A 14,600-nucleotide genomic window follows, 5' to 3' on the forward strand; every position below is an offset into this window, starting at 1 on the left:
AGGACTCCATTGATTCAAGTTGGAACCTACCGAGCCCTAGCCTGGCTCGAGCCTAGGTCGCCCGGGCTCCACCCGCTTGTTCGGGCCGTTACCTACCTGGGGGCCGCCAGAGGCTGTAACGTTATTACAGCGCTCCGTATGTACTGTACTAATATTGTACAATACATTCGCACCTAATACGGTATGTATGTATGTATAAGAATGTAGCTCTACATACCTGGTAGTACATTACATACCTTACCTACCGCATTTATTAGGTTATCTACCTTACCTAAGGTATGTATGGTCGACGAAAACGCTATATGCGAAGTAAGGGCAGGCGAACGGCTACATTAGTGTACGCACGGCATCCGCACGTTCAAAGCTGACGGTGTCACAGATTCCGACAGGTTCTGGTTGGCGGGCACCAACTCCCGTCGCCCCGGCTCGCCGTTCCAAGCCCTTGCCGTGGGGTTCTCCTCTCCGCAGCCCAGCGGATGAAGGCGGAGCCCTGCAGACCGGCCCACAGCCCCCCAACCTGGAAACCAACCTTCGCCCCAAGGCGGGCACTTTCCGCCGGACCCCCCAAATCCCTGTGGCCATCATCGCATTACCTTATTGTGAGGTGACCCGCATCAGCAGCAGCAGCATCACGACACAAACAGCGAAACGGAAACGGCAAGGGCCCGAGCATCGAGGAGCGCAACCAAGCAATGACCTGACAGACACTGCCGGCCGTCGAGACGTCGAGAGGCACCCGCCCATCGACCTGTCCCTTTGTTAGTGCGCGGGTTACTGGTTCGCAGGTGGTGACAATGCCTCGAGCCGAGGACACCTCCCGCTTTAGCTCCATGACGGGCTCCAGCACCGATAGCGCGAGATCCAGTATCACGGTGAAGCCTCTGCCCGCGACGCCTACCACTCCATCGCTCCCCAACGCAGCCGGTGCGGACAGCAATGGCTTCAGAGTCGTCCCACGTGGATCGCGACGAGCGGCTCCGGCACGCCTCAAGACGGACGATAACGGCAACCTTATACGGTGAGCGGCATCCCGTCCTGGTCGTTCTCCAATTGCTCTCCTGGCCCTCTTTACGTTTTATCACTGAACGTCAACTAATTTGGATGCAGGCCTGTCAAGGATTCCGACGGCCAGATCTCGCCAACCAACGGCTCACGCCGTGCACTGTCTCCCTCGTCGCTAAGCTCCAACGCGTCGGTGCGCGAGCATGGAATGAGCGATCTTCTCGATTACCGCCGCGACCTAGCGATCCTAGACCCCGCCGGCGGCCGGTCGTCGCGGAATCAGCAGACAAACCCGTCCAGCGGCTCTCTCAACCAGATCCCGCCCTGGATGGCCGCCTCTAACAACGCCGCGGCGACGGCTCCCACTTCTGACCCCATGCCCACAACGTTCTACAACGACTCGACCGATAACCTCTCGTCGAGTTCCCAGTTGTCCCCCGGCATCCGGACCTCCATCAGCCGCCCGACGCTTGCTGGCAGCAGCGACTCTCCTGACGCTGCATACTTCACCGACGAAAGGCGCCCGTCCGTTGCAAGCATCACCACAACAGCAAGCAGCCATAGTTCAAGAGCCAGTGGGACAAGAGGAGGGTTTCGGAAGTTGCAAGGCTTTTTTGGCGAGGAGTTTCCGGGGAGAGACTCGTCTGAAATCAGCCTCCCGCACCATGGCACTGCGAAGGAACACCGCTCGCATTCCTACAGCTACAACCGGCAGCATAGGGATCGCAACCTCTCAAATGCTACTGATCATGGACGGGACAACTCCCCGTCTTCGCGGCCTCGAACGCCGGTACCGGCTCCGGAAGTCGTGCCGTTCTTATACCAAGAAGCCGGTGTACGTGCAAAAGACTCCACACATGCCCCCTAGCCCAGAAGGGCTATCCTCTCAATTTCTTCTTTCGGAAATATACCCTGTCAATCATCCAACCCTCCCTATCCCTATTCTGCAGTCTGCGGTCATCCTTCTTTGCTCCCCTTCTTTGAGGTTATGTCACAAGTCGCTCTGATGCTGAACGTAACCTAGGACATTGCGCGTTACGGGGAAGCGCCCGTCCGAGACATCCTCAGCGGCCCGGATCGTGATCGCTACATCACCGACGGCTCCTCAAATCCGCCCAAGACGTCTGGCTCTGGACGGTCGGGCCACTCAATTGTGCATTTGCCTGGGCACCATCACCGGCATAATAAGAGCAACGAAGACGAAAGATCACTGCGACCATCCATCAGCCGCGACGATTCCAACGCAGCCACCATCAAAGAACGTTCTGGCTCGGCCGGAATGTACGGGACAAGGTCGCGCGCCCAGAGCCCGGCTCCAAGCTCGAACAGTAGTTACTGGGGTTCCAAGAACAGCGGTGGTGATGGACAGACATCGCCCGGGCCCCATCCCACGAAACGGCGTTTACTTCCTCGCTTGGGTCGGAAGAAGGAGAAGGACGACACGGCCGATCTCAGGAAGCTTCCTGCATCGACCCAATCGCTGCAATCACGGCCGTCCAGACAGGAGTACCCTTTCAATGACCGACAGCCACAACAAGGATCCGAATGGCCGACCACGCCTGACGTTCGCGAGGCCTACGCACCTCGACCCGGATTTCCGCGAGGCGCGACTTTCAACAACAAGTTCCCCTTTTCGTCCAAAAAGAAGAGTGCCGCAAGACAGCACGATGACCTCGACGAGAACATCGGCCCAACGGACAAGCAGGATAATGGAGGAGGTACGGTGTTCCACCTCGACACAAACCTCAGTGATATGGAGGGGATTCTCAGCAGGCCGTTGCCATTAACCCCGTTGGATTCCGACTTCGTAAACGAATTCGACTTCGACAAGCTGCCCATCAAGCCCACAGATCCCAGCGGTGCGTGGAATGCCCCTGACAGCTGGGCAGTGCGCAAGGGAGATCAGGCATCATCGTCATCCCAACTCCCCGAAGCCGACGACATAGGGAGCCCGCCGAGACCAGAGGAGAAGTTGACCAACTATTGCATCCGCGTCTTCAGGGCGGACGGCACCTTCGCAACTCTCCAAATGGCGCTGGACGCGACAGTCTCGGATCTTACCTCCCAGATCATCAAGAAGTCGTACGTGATAGATGGAGTGGAGAACTACAACATCGTCCTAAAGAAGCACGAGTTGACTAGAGTTCTCAAGCCCGCCGAGCGCCCACTGCTGATGCAGAAACGGCTGCTCCAGCAAGTGGGATATGAGGAGCGCGACAGGCTGGAGGACATCGGCCGGGAGGACAACAGCTATATCTGTCGCTTCATGTTCCTCTCCGCGCGAGACAGTGATCTCCATGACGCGGCACACAACCGAGGATTCGACAAAGAGAAGAAGGTCTACCACGTCGACCTGTCTGGCCTCAACATAACAGCAATCCCGGTCACGCTCTACTCCAGGGCTGCTGATATCATTTCTCTCAATCTATCGAGGAATCTATCCCTGGATGTGCCTCAAGACTTCATCCAGGCCTGCGAAAACCTGCGCGACATCAAATACCTTAATAACGAGGCTCGGAGACTCCCGCGGAGCCTGAGCTGGGCGACCAGGTTATCGATGCTGGATGTGTCGAATAATCGGCTAGATCAGCTTGAGCACGTGAACCTCCGCGGTCTGGCGGGGCTCCTGAAGTTCAATCTGGCCGTCAACAGACTCAAGGACCTCCCTCCGTATTTTGGTGCATATTCGATGCTCCGGCAGCTGAACATCTCGTCGAATTTCTTGGAGAAGTTCCCTGCTTTACTCTGCGACATGGGGAGTCTTGTCGACTTGGATCTGAGCTTCAACCTGATCAGTGACTTACCGGACGCCATCGGGAAGCTGAGAAATCTAGAGAAATTCGTCATCACAAATAACCGGTTGACCGGTCCCTTCCCGGATTCCTTCAAGAACCTGAGCAGCCTGCGCGAGCTTGACATCAAGTATAACGCGGTAACAAACATCGACGTGATTGCCCAGCTTCCCAAACTAGAAATCCTCACCGCCGACCACAATTCGGTCTCCCAATTTGTTGGCACATTTGAGAGGCTGCGGAGTCTCAAGCTCAACTCGAACCCCGTTACCAAGTTCGAAATCACGACGCCTGTCCCGACATTGAAGATTCTGTATTTATCCAACGCCCAGCTAGCCAGCATCGATGACTCGTTCAACAACATGCCAAGCCTCGAGCGACTGTACCTGGACAGAAACTACTTTGTCTCCCTGCCGAGCCAGATAGGCAACCTGAGGAAGCTCGAACACTTCAGCATCGCACACAATTCAATACGCCAGCTGCCTTCTGAGATCGGATGTCTCACGGAATTGCGTGTGCTAGATATTCGCGGAAACAGCATCAAAAAGCTTCCCATGGAGTTATGGTACGCGAGCAAGCTGGAGACTCTGAATGCGTCGTCCAATATTCTGGATGGTTTTCCCAAGCCGGCGTCCCGTGCGCCCCAACCCCCGGATGACGCGGCCAGCACGACCAGTTCCATCAGCAGCAAGCTATCCGGGACGACGCGCGCTCTGTCACCGATGCCGAGCGTTGAGGAACTCAGCGATTCGTCCAGGCGTCCGAGTCATGCATCCAGCACGCTTCTCAGTGTTGGTCCGTCGCCAGTCCCTGGGGCGGGTGACAGAAAGGGTTCAATGGTGTCGTTATATGGGAAGGGCGGCCGGAAGACGTCCGTCGTCTCGCGGAGCACGCAAAGCAGCTCGACCCCCACGATCAGTGTTAGAAAAGATTCTAACCACTCGGCGCTTCTGACCAACACCTTTGCTGGTTCCCTCCGCAACCTGTATCTTGCGGATAATCGGCTAGACGACGACGTCTTCGACGCGATCGTCAGTCTACCAGAGCTTCGGGTTCTGAATCTCTCCTACAACGAGTTGAGCGACATGCCGCAGCGCACAATCAAGAACTGGCCACAGCTCACCGAGTTGTATCTCTCGGGCAACGAGCTCACGAGTCTTCCGGCCGACGACATCGAAGACTACTCCCCGTTGCAGACGCTGCACATCAACAGCAATAAATTCACCAACCTCCCAGCCGACATCTCGCGGGCGAGCAGGCTGACCGTGCTGGACTGCGGTAGCAACTCGCTCAAATATAACATTGCCAATGTGCCTTACGACTGGAATTGGAACCTCAACCCGAAACTGAGATACCTCAATCTCTCGGGCAACAGACGCCTGGAGATCAAGCAGAGCCATTCCGACGTGGTTGGACACGACCGCGAACAGTACACCGACTTCAGCCACCTCACCAATCTCCGCGTCTTGGGCTTGATAGATGTGACGCTTACCCAGCCCAGAATCCCAGACCAGAGCGAAGACCGCCGTGTCAGGACGTCTAGCTCGATGGCGGGGTACCTGCCTTATGGCATGGCCGATACGCTCGGCAGGAACGAACATTTGTCCACCATTGACCTCGTTGTTCCGCGCTTCAACTCTTGCGACTCGGAGACTCTCCTGGGCCTGTTCGATGGCCAGACGCTCCAGAGCAGCGGCTCCAAAGTTGCCAAGTACCTTCACGAGAACTTCGGCCATGTCTTCGCCCAGGAACTGAGGGATCGAAGAGCCAAGCAGGGCGAGACTCCCGAGGACGCCCTGCGGCGCGCTTTCTTAGCCCTCAATAAAGATCTGATCATGACCGCCAACCAATCAACAGAAGACCGGTCATTGACGGCGCACCGCGGCTCGCAGGCCTCGCTGATCCTGAATAAAGAAGACCTGAATTCAGGCGCTGTTGCTACCGTCGTTTATCTCAACGAGCAGGAGCTGTACGTCGCCAATGTGGGCGATGTCCAAGCCATGCTCATCCAAAGCGATGGCCAGTCCGTAATGCTCACCAAGAAGCACGAACCGGCAGATCCCCTTGAACGCTCCCGCATCCGGGATGCTGGCGGCTGGGTCTCACGCCAGGGAAAGCTTAACGATCTTCTTCCCGTGTCTCGGGCCTTCGGCTACGCGGACTTTTTGCCTGCGGTGCAAGCGGCGCCCAACATCAAGCACCACACTATTGAGGAACGGGACGAGACTATCCTCATCGCCACCCGGGAGGTGTGGGAATACCTAACTCCGGAGCTCGTTGTCGACGTCATGCGTGCCGAGCGCGGCGACCTGATGCGGGGCGCGCAGAAGATCCGAGATCTCGCCATGGCGTACGGCTGCAAGGAGAAGATCATGGTGATGGTGGTCGGCGTAGCGGACCTCAAGCGCCGGCGCGAACGGTCGCGGATGCACAGGGGCCAGAGCATGTCGTGGTTCAACTTCCCCCAGGATGACAGGGGCCTTCCGCTCTCGACACGAAGAGGAAGAAAGGTCAGGGCGGAAGGGCCGCTCGACTCGACGTTGCAACGCCTGGACGCGGAGGTGCCTGCGCCGGACGGCACGGTCGCGATCGTCTTTACAGACATCAAGAACTCTACACAGTTGTGGGAGACCTTCCCAGACGCCATGAGGACGGCCATCAGACTGCATAATGAGGTCATGCGGCGGCAGCTGAGAATCATTGGTGGGTTTGAGGTCAAGACCGAAGGCGATGCTTTCATGGTGTCTTTCCCCACGGCCACGTCGGCCCTGCTATGGTGTTTCGCAGTCCAGATGCAGCTCTTGAAGGTAGACTGGCCGACCGAGATTGTTGAGTCCATCACGGGCCAGCCAACGTTTGACCGGGATAACAAGCTCATCTTCAGGGGCCTGTCGGTGCGAATGGGCATCCACTGGGGCGAGGCATACGCCGAGCCGGACCCCGTGACTCGACGCATGGACTACTTCGGCCCGATGGTGAACAGGGCGAGCCGCGTGTCGTCCTGTGCCGACGGTGGGCAGATCACAGTATCGTCCGAGTTCCTCGATGAAATCGTCAACTGGACCAGAGCATATGAGAAACCAGAGGGCACAGGCGAGGACCTGTTCGACGACGACGTTTACACCCGGGCCATCCGCAACGAGCTCGACGCCTTGACCCGCCAGGGCTTCGAAATCAAAGACCTAGGCGAGAGAAAGCTAAAGGGCCTTGAAAACCCCGAGCACATCTACTCGGTCTATCCGCGCGATCTAGTGAGCAGGTACGACCAACACAGCTTACATGAGCGGGCGCAATCCACGACCGACAAGCCCGCCGTGCTCAGCCCGGACAGCGAGCTGGCCGTCGACCCGGACGACATCTGGAGCCTCTGGCGCGTCTCACTGCGGCTCGAGAGGCTGTGCAGCGCGCTTGAGGACGCGCCCGGGCGTGGGCTGCAGCCGCCCGAGACGGAGCTTCTGGAGCGGATAAAGAACCGTGGAGGGGAGGTCACGGAGCGGTTCCTGGTCAGCTTCCTGGAGCACCAGGTTAGCCGGATCGAGGTATGTTTCTTTCCAGTCACGCAAATCATGCAAGGACCCGGGAGTGCGGAAAATGAAAACTAACACCTGCGCAGGCATGCACCGGGACCCTTGCTGTCCGCCATTTGGTCTTCGCCCAAGACCCAGACAGACGACCAAGCGACCTTCGTGCGCCAATGTCGGAGGTGCTTGATACACTCGCCGAGCGGCTGGCGCTTCTACAGCGGTACGAGGCCCGCTTTGGCCCGCTCGAAGGCGACGACTACGGCAATGAAACGTCAGCTTCTGCACCTGCGCGGAAGCGATTGACAGACAGCGATCTCGTCTCGCAATCGGGTTCCAACTCCGATGTGGCCACGCCAGACTCGGAGGGACTCGGTAGGGATTGAGTCCCAGCAACTTCATTCGACCGACGTCCATCAACCACCCTTCACAGAGCCACTTATTCAACGGCGAGCCGCCGCGGCTCAGCAAGATCCGATCATTCTCGCCTTTGCCTGAAGTTTCTTGCATTTTATGTCTTTGTTGGACCTCATGGGGTCTTCACCGGTCCAGTATCCTGGATCGTCATCACCATCATCCTCGGAGCTTTATTACTCCGCATCATCACCACTCTCCTACCGTACCTGGGTACAGACGGGCGGACTGTGGGCTTGTATGCACGTGACTCCATTTGTTTACTTTTTTTCAGGGGTAGGCAGACACGCCCAAGCACACTTACATCCGAAGCAACGATGCTTCCATTCTCAGAGAGTGTGGTGCAAGGCTGGCACGGCGTTCCTGCTGGTAAGGTTCTTTTCTGTCTTTTGGATACGGCCGGTCGGCTCTCGGGGTGTGCAGGTACCGGATGGACTTTTTGGATTGGGTTGGACTGGGCTGGTATCAACGGGTGAAATATGGGCTGGTCTTCTTACGATTTCTTTGAGAATACCTATTACTTGGTGCTCGGGCCTAGGAGCGGAGGGCTGTCCTTCTCTTGGATATGGTGTGCTTATCTAGTTCGTCCTCTTGGAATAGTGAGCATCGAATTCGTGCATGGTTTACCTTGCGTATCCGTATGTGTTGTTATCTTTGCCTTGAGTTTATTCTTTGCCCGGTGCATAATGGTCGAGATGATTCGTTTACCTGACTGCTTTAGCTTTAGGTGAGCAGCCGCTTATTAGACGTCACGGTGTCCCCGAGAGGATAATTCGCTATGAATCGTTGCTGCATGTAGTCGTGTTGCTCTTACGTTGCAGCTACGAGGAGGTACTAGTGGCCGTATCTGCCTAGGAAAGCTTTGTACTCTGCCAGATGGCCTCGAGCTCTGCCACAACACCATTATATACCCTTTCACGAAAGGCCTCTTCATCTAGGCCCTGACTGGCTCCACACCCGACACACCGCTCGACCACTGCTTTATATGCTGGGTTGATCAAGGCAACCTTCGTCTGAAGTAATCTGTGGGCTGTAATGGAATCCCGTATCACTCCGAAATCATCACCCTGGAACTGGATTTCCTCATGTGGCTCACGTAAGCTGTCTATTGTAGAGCCCAGTATGATTTCTAGGAGTAAGATGCCGAGGCAGAACAATGCATTGTGATGCTGGTGGTATGTCGGACTCTCTTTGGCGTCCGAGCCGGCACCTATCGATTCCGGAACCTGCTTCCAGAGAAAGGCCTGTTGATACGCGGGCTGCCCATCCTTGACGAAAAAGTAGACGTCCTCCTTGGTCAATGGCGCAGGAAGCCAAGGCGTCGTGCTGAGCTGGAGAACGCTGGAGGCAATCGAGAGCGCGAGACGGACTTTCTCTTCCAGCCATAGCAGTGGCTGAACCCCTGGTTTGCGCCGCAAGATGTCGTCGAGCGTGACGAGAGACCAAGCCTCGGTTTTGGTGACAGTGTTGGTCAGCGGATACACCTTGAAATGGTGTGTCGGTTGTTCCGGATCAACCAGATGTCCGTAACAGTCCAATAGTGGTGCGCATCGGGCCTTTTTCAGAGTCGAGCAGAGCTCAAGCGGCGCCACGCTCGCGTCGTCTGCTGGTGGTTGTATGAAAGTGATCTCGGTCATTTGTTGAGTCATCTCGGTCACGAGATAAGTGAGACCACCCCTCGGTCTCCCTGCACTGATGTATGATGTTGGATCCCTGGCAAACGCGACAAACTTAGCCCGCTTCTTCCTTGTCGTCATTGGGCCAGAGCTTTGTGTGGTGAGCTCGGGTGGAGCAGTGCTCTTGGTGACGACGGCAAAGGGCATCCTCTTGATATTCACTTCATCCCACAGCTTTCTTCGTTCCGAAGCCCGGTCATCCGTCGTCTCGGAAGATATCGCCACGCGAAAGTGCGTCTCGCTCAGGATCTTCTCGTCTTCTTCTTCGTCGTACCCAATGTCGGCAAACCGTGGCAAGAGCCCGAGTCCAATGTCGTGAGGATCGCTACATTGGATGCTGGATCTCAGAGCTCGATAGACGCTGCGGGAAAGCTCTCGGAGTATGTTGGTGAGCCTGCCGCCCGCCCGCTTGCGTCGGTTGGGCTCGAGGGCAACACTGAGACGGATCAAGACCTCAAGGTCGTTCACTCCTTTCGAGATGACGGTGAGAGCCTCCTGATAGTCCTTCCTGTCCAGGCGATAGAGGAATTTCCTGAACTCGCGCGGCATCCAGCTTTTCTCGACCCATTTGACCTAGGCCCAGTAAGTCACTCATCCGGACGGATTCGAAGAACAGCAGACTATTCGCCTTGCCAAGTCACGCACCTGACCGTCGTCTGTCACGTCAATACGGAGCCTCTGCTGCACCGTTTCGAGCGCCTTTTGGATCTCTAGCACGGTCTCCTCGAAAGAATCGTACGAGTTCCAGAGCCGGCGGCGAATCTTTGTCTTTGTCTGGTCATGCTGCCAAAGCGGTCCGAACGGATCGGCCAGCATTGGCTCGATATCCTTCTGTGGCACCACATCGCCGAGGAGCTGGTCACAGACGTTGTACAATTTCGCCCGCTCGGTGGTGAGCTGTCGGTGGATGCTCTTCAGTTCCGAGGTAATTCTGCCCCAGTCCTTCAGGAAGTTGATGTAGGCCTCCACTGCCGTGATGACAAGGGGGAGTGTGCCTAGCACGACTCCTGCCACCTCGAAGCCAGACATGGTGCAGTGCGCCCAAGTCGGCGATGATGGGATGAATTGATAGGCAAAGTATTGGAGACTTCAGCATCACGAATGTTATGTTACTCCTGTGCACGTCGATTGCCCCGCTCCTTAATTAGGGCGGCGTCGTGCCGCAGGTAAGCAGCGCCTTGTGCGACATAACTGGACGGTACGCATCTCCCCTCTTCACGCTCCTTCCTCCTGATCTCCAGCTGCCTCCTTCCGCGCCAAAACTCCGCATGGAGTCCACAGACCAGGCCACGACAAGGCCCGAGAGCCCCGGTAATAAGAGCAACCGAGGACTCGGGCCCATCGCACGCCATGTGCGATCTGTTCTGCGATCTTTCGGTGCTTTGATAGACACGATTCGAACTGACAGACATCATGACGGTCTCTTTGACGACTCAAGTAGGGTTTTGGTCCCTCTCGAAAATGAAAGGACCCGATTCAAAATGTGGGCGGGAAATCTTGGGGCGCACCAGGGCGGCAGAGCTTCCCTTGACTATCGACTTAGAGAGGCACCTCACTTGCAGGAACAGGTGCTCTACCTCCTGCAAGACGCCTATGAATCGCTACAAGGCGGCCTCGCCACGATTCATGAGCTGGCATCAGCACCGTCTCTCCAGGTCCGGTCCCAGGAGCACATTGAGGAGGGCCAAGCTGAAGCCGCCGAAAGCGACCTGGACGGTGGGAGCGAGAGTAGCTTTACCGACTCCGACGCAGATGAGCCCTCACCGGAGAGGCGACTTTCGACCCTCCACGCGGATATCCGGGAAGTTACCGACTGCCTGCTACGTCTTTCGGTTGCCATCGCGAATCCTGCCCCGCATGAGAGATTCCGCAAGTTTGGTGCCGGCCCGCTCGAGGATATCTCGTATCGAGAGCCTCACGACATTTCATATGTCCAGGACAAGTTTCCCAAAGTGAGCTCGGAGATGGCCACAATGCTTGGGAAAGCCATCACCCGGCGTCGCCAGTTCTTCCGCTACCGCCAAGCCCATCATGATAAACTCGCATCCGGTCTGGGGGAGTCCAGTGTGCTGGGACCGACTACGGAAGAGGAAGACGATGCTCATACCGAGCTCTTCCCAAAGACACAGGCCTCAACCCTGCCAGAGCACATCAAGGACATGTCAGACCTCGACCTTAGAAATGGTGTGATTAATGAGGACAACGGATCCGACACGGCGGCCTCTGTAACTTCGTATGCCACCTCTGCCGGTTTCATAGCCGACGCAGGCAACGGAGCGAACGTGGTCCCGCCCCCTCCGTTGCGCGTGCCGCCTTTGCCTCAGGGTGCAGAGGCTGGAAATTTCGAATGTGCTTTTTGTCACAGAATAATATCCGCCAGCACTCGTGCGGCATGGAAGTATGTACCAACCTCTCCTATTTCTCCATGGTCAAGCTCTGATACAATCTCTTGCTACAGACGCCATGTCTTCAGCGACCTCCGCCCCTACACATGCCTCTTTGAGGATTGTCTTGACTCCAATGCAGATTTCGACAGACGCGGCCGTTGGCGGGCTCACATCTCACAGCATCATTGGAAAACATGGTCTTGCCCCTTTCAGTGCGACGACACTCGCTGCGCCTCCGCTTCAAGCACACCTCAGCCATCGACATATCCCGAATGCCTCCGCAGACCAGCTTGAAGCAGTGGTAGCGGTCAGTGAGGGACAAGCCTCGAATGACGAAACCGTCCGATGCCCTATCTGCCATCATTCTGTGGTCGGCCTGAGGCAGTATACCAGGCACGTGGGCCGGCACCTGGAGCAGCTGGCTCTATTCGCTCTTCCCGCCCTGGAGGGGGACAGAGGGGAGTCAGACAAGGAAGACGAGACCGATAGTACTACGTCTGGAGCCGACGCCGATGGAGGACAGGTGAGTTGACTTGTGGCGCACCCCAGACAACGACAGGACTTACAACTCCGCCTTGTAGACTGTCGGCCAAACTCCGGCTCCCGAGGACGGAGAATCCTCAGCCATGTTAGCCTCCGAGAATCAGCCTACAGGACAAGACAGGGCCGACCGTCCCGGCGCCGGTGTTGCGGCTGCAGGAAGACAACCGATACTCCGCCTGGTTCCCCTCAATGCGACCTTCGAACGTAGAACTATCATGGTACCTTTTTATCCCAAGACGCTCCGCATCGGCCGAAATACAGACACAAACGTGCCCAGCACGTCCAACGGCTACTTCAACAGCAACGTCCTCTCTAGACAACACGCTGAGATCTGGGCAGATCTCCACGGAAGGATCTGGATTCGAGATATCGGGTCGTTGAACGGGACATTTATAAATGGCGCTCGGCTATCACGGCACAACCAGGTATCCGATCCTCACGAATTGAAAGCCCTAGACCACCTGGATCTGGGAGTCAACCTCGTTAGTAGTAGTGAGGGCAAAATTACCACAGTGGCAAATATAGTGGCCGCTAGAGTTGAGCACGCGGGCTTTGTAACCTCAGAAACCTTAGATCGCTTCGTTGACCCGCCTTCTGAACAGCAAACAAAGGATCTTAGACATCACGAAGAAGCAGAACAAGAGGATGAGCAAAGGAGCGTCGAGCACTGGCAGCGCCAGCTAGACTTTGAGGGGGGGAACGAGCTCCTACGCACAACGACTGAGCTAGAGTTGGCGGATCTTGAGGCGGAGAAAGCACAACAAAGATCCGTTTTCCGTGATTCCTCCTATGTCGATCAGCTAATGACCCAATCGGCTGAAGCGTCAGGGAAGGAGGAGGAGCAAGTTCTCGAAAAGAGTCAATTCCGCAAGGAGAGGCATTTCTCCGAGATAAAGCTAGCCAAGGAAGTGGAGGAGTTAGAGAGGAGGGAAGCCAAAAAGATGGAGGAGCCGCCTATCAGGTTCAAGGATGCCGTCGGCCGCAAGTTCAACTTCCCGTTCCATCTGTGCCAAACATGGCAGGTAAGTTGAGACGCAACACCCAGGGTCTTTGTTTCAGTTATCTAATAGAACCTTTCCCATTTCCAGGGTATGGAGGAGCTCATTAACCAAGCCTTCTTACACGTCGATGTCATCGGACCTCATGTCCTTGAAGGCCACTACAACCTGATTGGGCCCAACGACGAGGTCATCCTCCCTACTGTCTGGGAGAAGGTAATTACACCCGGCTGGACCATTAACATGGAGATGTGGCCCAACTTGGATAAGGTGCCCCTCCGAGGGCCAACCCAAGTGCCGCCTATCAGGTTCAAGGATGCCGTCGGCCGCAAGTTCACCTTTCCGTTCCATCTGTGCCAAACATGGCAGGTAAGTTGAGACGCAATCCCGAGGTCTTTGTTTCAGTTTTCTAATAGATACCTTTCACGTTTCCAGGATATGGAGGAGCTCATCAACCAAGCCTTCTTACACGTCGATGTCATCGGACCTCATGTCCTTGAAGGCCACTACAACCTGATTGGGCCCAACGACGAGGTCATCCTCCCTACTGTCTGGGAGAAGGTAATTACACCCGGCTGGACCATTAACATGGAGATGTGGCCCAACTTAGATATGTGGCCCCTCCGAGGCTACCGCGGCCATGTAAATAGGATGGCCGCCAAATCACCTAGTTCGTCGTCTCTCCATTCCTCACTTGGCGGTGGCAAACCGCAGTGGCAAGACTGGTACAACAGGATGGGTGACGCCGGCCCGTCAGCGCCAAACCCCCAACCCCCAACACCCCCCCCCCCCCCACACCCCCCCAAGACGTTGCTAGATTGGCTGGGTGGAGGGAGGCCGAAGAGGATCGATCGAAAACCCAAGGAGAAGGCAGCCGAGGAAGTGATCGCGACCTACAAAGCCAAGGAGGCTGAACATATTGGGTAGGAGAAAGAGGCTACCGAAGCTGGCGAGAAGAGCAAGCACATGTATTATTGGGTTGGCTGCCAGAGCGGGAACTGGAACTCTTCCAAAGTGGTCCAGTGCATGGAGTGCCAGCATGCATGCAGAGACGGTGCATACCGCGGCTGCCATCATGAGCGTCACAAGGCCTTGGGGCCTTTTGAGGAACCGCTGATCGAGTCAGGACTCGATGTGCAGGCCGTGACGGTCATCATGGAAGGAAGAAGGCATATAGCGTGAGCTGGACCTAGAGCTTGAGGAGGAAAAGACTAAGCGCAAGGAGAAGCCGAGGCAGTACTTGCGGTACACTAGTTTCCCAGCCCTG

General features: G+C 56.3%; 4 protein-coding genes across 4 annotated transcripts; 3 read left to right on the forward strand and 1 right to left on the reverse strand.

Annotated features, from left to right (window-relative positions):
- Window positions 1-794: 794 nt before the first annotated feature.
- B0T15DRAFT_506379 (uncharacterized protein) lies at window positions 795-7,701 on the forward strand (the record flags this gene model as incomplete). Its single annotated transcript, XM_062867570.1, has 4 exons — window positions 795-1,018; window positions 1,108-1,837; window positions 2,027-7,333; window positions 7,408-7,701. 4 exons carry the CDS (start codon window positions 795-797, stop codon window positions 7,699-7,701), a joined length of 6,555 nt encoding a protein of 2,184 aa, XP_062725405.1.
- B0T15DRAFT_8969 (uncharacterized protein) lies at window positions 7,613-8,436 on the forward strand. Its single transcript, XM_062871430.1, has one exon. The coding sequence runs from the start codon at window positions 7,829-7,831 to the stop codon at window positions 8,309-8,311; it is 483 nt and encodes a 160-aa protein (XP_062725406.1). The 5' UTR covers window positions 7,613-7,828; the 3' UTR covers window positions 8,312-8,436.
- A 1-nt stretch (window position 8,437) lies between these two features.
- B0T15DRAFT_8968 (uncharacterized protein) lies at window positions 8,438-10,569 on the reverse strand. The gene is made up of 2 exons (XM_062871429.1): window positions 10,051-10,569; window positions 8,438-9,978 (listed from the first exon to the last, which is right to left on the reverse strand). Exons 1-2 carry the CDS (start codon window positions 10,432-10,434, stop codon window positions 8,581-8,583), a joined length of 1,782 nt encoding a protein of 593 aa, XP_062725407.1. The 5' UTR covers window positions 10,435-10,569; the 3' UTR covers window positions 8,438-8,580.
- Window positions 10,570-10,886: 317 nt separating this feature from the next.
- Window positions 10,887-14,260, forward strand: B0T15DRAFT_488345 (uncharacterized protein; the record flags this gene model as incomplete). Its single annotated transcript, XM_062866503.1, has 6 exons — window positions 10,887-11,754; window positions 11,864-12,315; window positions 12,374-12,817; window positions 12,938-13,357; window positions 13,424-13,702; window positions 13,769-14,260. 6 exons carry the CDS (start codon window positions 10,887-10,889, stop codon window positions 14,258-14,260), a joined length of 2,955 nt encoding a protein of 984 aa, XP_062725408.1.
- Window positions 14,261-14,600: the final 340 nt, after the last annotated feature.

This window comes from Chaetomium strumarium (assembly GCF_033439665.1).
Source record: "Chaetomium strumarium strain CBS 333.67 chromosome Unknown B0T15scaffold_1, whole genome shotgun sequence".
NCBI classification, from domain to species: domain Eukaryota; kingdom Fungi; phylum Ascomycota; class Sordariomycetes; order Sordariales; family Chaetomiaceae; genus Chaetomium; species Chaetomium strumarium.

Coding starts and splice junctions, on each gene's coding strand:
- B0T15DRAFT_8969 (XM_062871430.1), top strand. CDS start 7,829: ATGTCTTTGTTGGACCTCATGGGGTCTTCACCGGTCCAGTATCCTGGA.
- B0T15DRAFT_8968 (XM_062871429.1), bottom strand. CDS start 10,434: ATGTCTGGCTTCGAGGTGGCAGGAGTCGTGCTAGGCACACTCCCCCTT. Junction 9,979..10,050: donor ACGTGACAGACGACGGTCAG/GTGCGTGACTTG, acceptor TACTGGGCCTAG/GTCAAATGGGTCGAGAAAAG.